Source organism: Calidris pugnax, unplaced genomic scaffold (genome assembly GCF_001431845.1).
Source record: "Calidris pugnax isolate Ruff unplaced genomic scaffold, ASM143184v1 scaffold70, whole genome shotgun sequence".
Taxonomy (NCBI): Eukaryota; Metazoa; Chordata; class Aves; order Charadriiformes; family Scolopacidae; genus Calidris; species Calidris pugnax.
In genome coordinates, this window is record NW_015090862.1 from 3,171,952 (window position 1) to 3,177,951 (window position 6,000).

Genomic DNA, 6,000 nt, shown 5'->3' on the forward strand with positions numbered 1-6,000 from the left:
ACAGCTGTAACAATGCTCAATTATAGGTCACATACACTGAGAACAAAATGTTGAAAATCTAGAAAATACGGCTGCAAGAGACCTTGAGGAGTCCTTCAGCTTTTCCCTCTGTCCTAGGGTAGCTTAGCTGTGTCATGTGTTTAAATCTGACAGTGAAGACTCTCAAAAGCAGCTCTGATCTTGCTGTACAAAGCACATGGGAAAGCCATTAGAAGACTTTTCAGGGCCTAAATCACTGTTGTTTCAAAAAATACTAGTACAGGATTAAGATGGTATTTTACCAGATTATGGAGGTGTTCAGGGGAAAAAACAAAAAGGCCATAGCACTTTACTATCAGCTGACAAACGTTGGCTGTACTTAAGATAAAGTTCTCAGAAGGACTTGGATGAATATTTTTTAATTGTACATCTCTGCCTTGCGCTCTCTGTGTTTTTGAGTGGTTACTTTCACCAGTTCTTGGTCTGGTTTTGATTTCACCTATTTTCTTTCTTGTGACAGTGTTCGAGAGGTACAAGAGCTACAGCCCATATGATATGTTGGAGAGCATCAAGAAAGAGGTTAAGGGAGATTTGGAGAATGCTTTCCTTAACCTTGGTGAGTTGCCCTGAAGCAAAGAGTATCTTTAGGATTTTTTCAGTGCTTTTGCAGTGTATCATGATAAGGATAGGGCCCAGTTTCTTCTGTGTTCTTGGAAAAGAAAGAAACTGGAAGTGCTGGCATTATTTGATCTACTATTGTATTTTAGGATATTACAGGTATTGAGAAGTAGCATACTTTTGCCTTCTGCAAAATATAAACCTTGCTTTCCAGATGAAAACAAAAATGCATGTGTTTTGTGATCTGTTCTTAATTCCACTTTTGTCTGATGCAGAGAGGGGAAACAAACATGTTTCCCCAAACAAATAAAAAGGTTGGAACTATAGCTGAACGTGTTATTATTCAGCATAGACATAGGCTCTATAGGCATTCAAAATAGACACAGGCTGGAGAGAGAACAGTGTGTGTGTGAGAGAAGACAGGCAGCGGAGGATGCCGGAGGCTAATAAAAGAGCTGATTTGGCACTGAATTCTCTGAAACGGGGAGGCAGGGTGTAAGGCTGGTGCTGTGGCATGAGAAGATGACAAGGATCTTGCCAAGTTTAAGAGGAAATTCTTTAAGAGCAAAATCCATTTCAGACTAAGCGTGAAGTGAGAGCTCTGTAATGCAAATGGAGAATAAACAGAGCTCAACCTTGATGAGAGACTTCTTGTGGATTAGCATACAACCAGTGTTTTCAGAAAAGAGGTTGCTTATAGAAGTGGAAGAGTGAACTGTGGTGTGTGGAGGAGGGCTAGCAGTCTGAAATGTTATTACCGATGGAGGGAAACATTTTCTCAGATTGTGAATGAACACAAACACTTACAAGCTTAGCCAAACAAGTAACAACTCAGGTAAAAATAATTTCTCTGTGTCCCCTTTTGGAGAAACCTTTGCTGGAAACCTGGTTTTGATTACTTATCACGTCCTTAAAAATGGCTCCAAGATTCTGTGTTCTGCTGTTCCATGTATGGGCAGGATGTTTAGCTGTTCTTCTCTCTCTCTTCAGTCCAGTGCATTCAGAACAAGCAGCTGTATTTTGCGGACAGACTGTATGATTCCATGAAGGTATCGTTCTTTTTCTTGACATTGTTTCATCAAAATTTGATTACTTAGGCACTTTTAATCATATGAGGTGTGATTGGCATGTGAATAAATTAACAATGACTTAGTATTGTTGAAAAGCGTTCTTGACCATCTATTCAGATGCATCTGGTATAAAGAAACATAGGGAAAAAGGTCTCATTATAATGATCTGTATTAGATCAGTTGATTAGAATTAGCAAAGTTAGACCCATCTTTTGCAGGTGACCAAGAGCTGATAGCAGAAAATGCTGTTTATTGAAGTGCCAAAATAGGACACTAAATTTGCCTCAAAACATTTTCTCAAGGAAAGGGATGAAAGAGAAACGTCTGGTGACAGGCATTAGGCAATACCTGGAAGACCTCCTGGTGAACCAGAACTGCTGCTTGCAGTCTAAGTAGCTAGATTTGTGACTGGAAGTTGGTCAAACACTGCTGATGAGAAAGGCATGTTCATGCTCAAATTCCTGGATCACAATAATGACCTTGATTAGAAGGTTTAATTCATTGTATCTTTTATTGCTACATCTCAGTTGCCTGAGCTGTATCTTACCATTAGGTATTGTGGCCTCTTACTCATTTCAGCTGTTACAGTTCTGAATGTGTATCTGCTTGTAGGGCAAGGGAACCCGTGACAAGGTTCTGATCAGGATTATGGTCTCCCGCTGTGAGGTTGACATGCTGAAAATTAAGAGTGAATTCAAGAGGAAATACGGAAAATCTCTCTATTATTTTATCCAGGTAAGTTTTTCAGCTTTCATTTTATAATCATTTGTATGAATTTTGGCAGCAGCCTTCAATGGATTACTTGTACCATTAGAATTCGTGGGAGGTGTTTTAGAGGCTGCAATGAGAAAAATACATTATTATCTGTGCACTATTGAAAACCCCACCTTTAACTTTGCAGTCTACAGGTGGTACAACTCCTGGCAGCCACTTGACAGTGTATGTAGGCTTTGTGCAATCAGCTGATGTGTTAGGAAGGAGAATTCCGTTCACCTGTCCTTAGTAAAAACAAACAAACAAAAAAACCTGAAAAACCAGATTTTTCTCTGTGATTGCTGAATAAAAATAGAGCATCTAAATTGCTTCTCCCTTTTCATTTCAGTGCCTATTTTAGCTAGAGTGATTTTTATCCATTTCTGCAATTGGGCAGGAGCTACAGGTGCTAGGTTTTATTTAACTTGGGGCTCCAGGCTGACAGGGCTTCAACTGCGAAACACAGTCTGTCCCGCAGGTTTAGAATTCATATTTTGTGACTGTTTCCTGATATGTATTTTGTATTTTTTCTTCTCTTGCTTTACAGCAAGACACAAAAGGGGATTACCAGAGGGCGTTGCTGAACCTGTGTGGTGGAGAGGACTGAAACTTGGTGGAAGAAACCCAAATCCAGAGATACGCGTTTTTTGCTCTTCATTTTACTGTAATCCCAGAAAAATTTGACTTTCCTAGCTAGCCTTGGCTTGCCTTTATATCTGCAAGGCCGTTGATGTAGTACGCTTCCTGGTGCTGCATGCGCTCCTCCCAGCAGCCGTGCTCTGCTTGGGTCTGCCAAAGGTCCCTAACAGCGTATAGCCAGAGAAACTAACCTTCCAAAGATAAACGAGGTTAAAAGTGCTTGTGAAAGATTCTGCCTCTCTGTGCGATGTTTCTAATAAAACATAAATAAAACTGAAGTTTTACTTGAAGACGGGTCTCTTTCAGACCTTTAATTTGAAAACTGTGGACAATTAGTATGTATTTAGCCTTTGCCATCCCCTTTCTGTGCTGTTTTATTTCCTCCTAGGGTTGACTACTTGTGGCTGAAACCTTATCTTCCTCAAAGTCCTTCCCCTGTATAATGATTTAATTTCTCAGCAGAAGCAACCCCACCTTCCCTGTAAAGGAGAGGCAGAAGAGAGAGAGACTTGAGATTTTAGAAAAAACTCATCTACTATGATGAAATATTACTAATAAAATAAAAATGAAATCATGAAATAGATAACAATCTATACAAAACCCTGTGGAGCTCCCAGGATCACTGGGCAAGTCCCAGACTGGACTCGGTGATGGACAGGAACTGGATTCAGGAACAGACAGATCAGGATTGAAGGCAGACAAACACAGTCCTCCTCGGACACCAGCCATTGAAGGAAGGGTCTGACCCTTTGATCCTTCAGCTTTATCCTGAGCACGATGCAGATGGGGTGGAATACCCTGTAGTCAGTTTTGGGTCACATCTCCTGTGAGTGTGAGCCCTCTGTGCTTTTCCCCCTCCCACCCTCCAAGGGGGCAAATAATGAAGTAAGTATGAGCAAGAGCCTCTCTGCAGACCAGTCCTGGAAGCAAACAGTGTCTCCACAATATACTGTTAATTGCGGAGAGTTCAGTTAGAAGAGGCTTAGCTGCAAAGAAAATTAGTTCTGTTTTATTGCAAATTAAGCCACCTAAGTGTTTCCTTCAGAAGACCCGGCGCGTGGGTGTCTCCGACCAGGCCGGGAAGCGAGGAGGAACCAAGGGAGGGAGTTTCCAACCTCTCCCCGCACCGGGAGCCGGTCTGGGTGGGGAGGGATGCGGTGGGGCTGCCCTGCGCTGCCCGGCCGCGGGCTCGTGCGGACAGACCGCGCGCCTCCAGCGGGCCGGGCTCCGGCTGTGAGGGGGGCGCGAGGCGGGCCGGGCTCCGGCCGTGAGGGGGGCGCGAGGCGGGCCGGGCTCCGGCCGTGAGGGGGGCGCGAGGCGTCCGCAGCTCGTCGAAGAGCCGCGTTTCCCTTGTGTGTTGGCAGCTGTTTCAATCTTCTGTTGTGACGGCGGTGAAGTAAGCTCGCCCGGTAGAATGCACTTTTCTTGTCCCATTTTAACATTATCTACCACTGCTGTGTGAAAGTCATACCCAAATGTTAGGGAAAAGGTGTAAAGAGCAAAGTTTTCCCCCCAGCTGTGAGCGTTGCGCTTGAGCCCTCAGGCATGAGGGCTGAGGGGAGCGGCCATCTTGTGCCCGGGCCAAGCCTGAGGGCTCTTTGGGTGCTTGTGGATCCTCACGCAGCCTAGCAGAGAGGCCTTGGGTACAACTATAATATAAATATTAATTGGCATAAGAGAAAAGCATTTTGTCCTTTTCCAGCTGTTGTTCCTTTGGAAATAAAAAAATCTGCCTGCAAGTATCAGCTCTTTTCCCTCCGGCATTACCTGGTTTGTAGCCCTCTTTCAAAGGCTGATAGACTCCTCAGAGATAATTTTGAGACTTGTTAAATCAACCTTTCAGAAAAGACACGAGAAGCACAGAGTAGCCTGTTTCATGCTGCGATTAAAAGGGTGAGAGATCTTACACCCTTGGCTGTATACTACAAGGAATATTTGGTGTAAAAACACTGTAGTTGATAAAATACTGGTAACTTAAGTGCACAAATGATACAATTTTTCAGGGGCAGCTCCAATTTAATGCCTGATGGAGCAGTGTCATTCACACCTGTTTACCAAATGCTTCTGTCTAGATTTGTACATTTTAAAACTATTGCTGAGGTAGCAAATCATTCTTTGAATCTAATTAGGTAAGTCATTGCTATAAAGTTTGCTTGCTCAAATGTGGCCCTATAAAAGAAATCAAACGGCAGGCATTTTTCCAGTCAGTGGAATGAACAACTAGAATTTGATGGCTGGCGTGCTCTGCCTCACTGCTGCAGGATGTTCAAAATTGCAGGCAGCCTTTCCTTGGGAGCAAGCGTTGTTAAATAAACCGGCATGATTTCAAAGGCCAGGACCATTTTTGCTGACTGTATACTAGAAAGCAAATTAGTCTCCTAGAGATCTAGAAGCTTTCTAGAATGTAATTGAAGGTGTTGCTGATGATTTTTTTTTTTTTATTTTCTCTTTTTTTTTTCATTACTGGCTTACTGATGTACCAGACAGGAACAAATTTGCAAGCTCTGGTGTTGAGCCTGGCATTTGGTTGCAGGCTCACTAATATGCAAGGTAGGTCTCTGTCCATGGAGACGTATTGCAAAAATCGGGTCTCCAGGACTTAGAAAGTCAGGAATACTTTGAAGAATAGTGCTTGGCAGTGTTGTAGTGCTTTACTAATAATTCTCCCCTGGGCAAATTGAACACATGGACCCCACCTGGTCCATGATAAAAAAGCCCAAAACTTTCAGTTGCTGATTATATAATTTAGACTTTTACTCTGTTTAAGATCTATTTATCTTCAGAAAAAAAAAAAAAAAAAAAAAACAATTTTTTAAAAAATCACTAAACCATATTCTTGAGGACCATATCAATCCGTCTTTTGAACACCTCCAGGGATGGTGCCTCAACCACTTCCCTGGGCAGCCCATTCCAATGCTGGATAACCCTTTCAGTGAAGAAA

The 6,000-nt window shown here is 42.6% G+C and overlaps 1 protein-coding gene across 1 annotated transcript in view; it reads left to right on the top strand.

The window, feature by feature from the left end:
• ANXA2 (annexin A2) overlaps positions 1 to 3,349 on the top strand; it is a 28,790-nt gene extending 25,441 nt beyond the window's left edge. The window contains exons 10-13 of the mRNA XM_014944618.1: positions 500 to 595; positions 1,588 to 1,646; positions 2,280 to 2,402; positions 2,968 to 3,349. Coding sequence (XP_014800104.1) covers positions 500 to 595; positions 1,588 to 1,646; positions 2,280 to 2,402; positions 2,968 to 3,027 — 338 coding nt within the window. The 3' untranslated portion in view covers positions 3,028 to 3,349. The remainder of the gene's footprint in view (positions 1 to 499; positions 596 to 1,587; positions 1,647 to 2,279; positions 2,403 to 2,967) is intronic.
• The last annotated feature ends 2,651 nt before the right edge of the window (positions 3,350 to 6,000 follow it).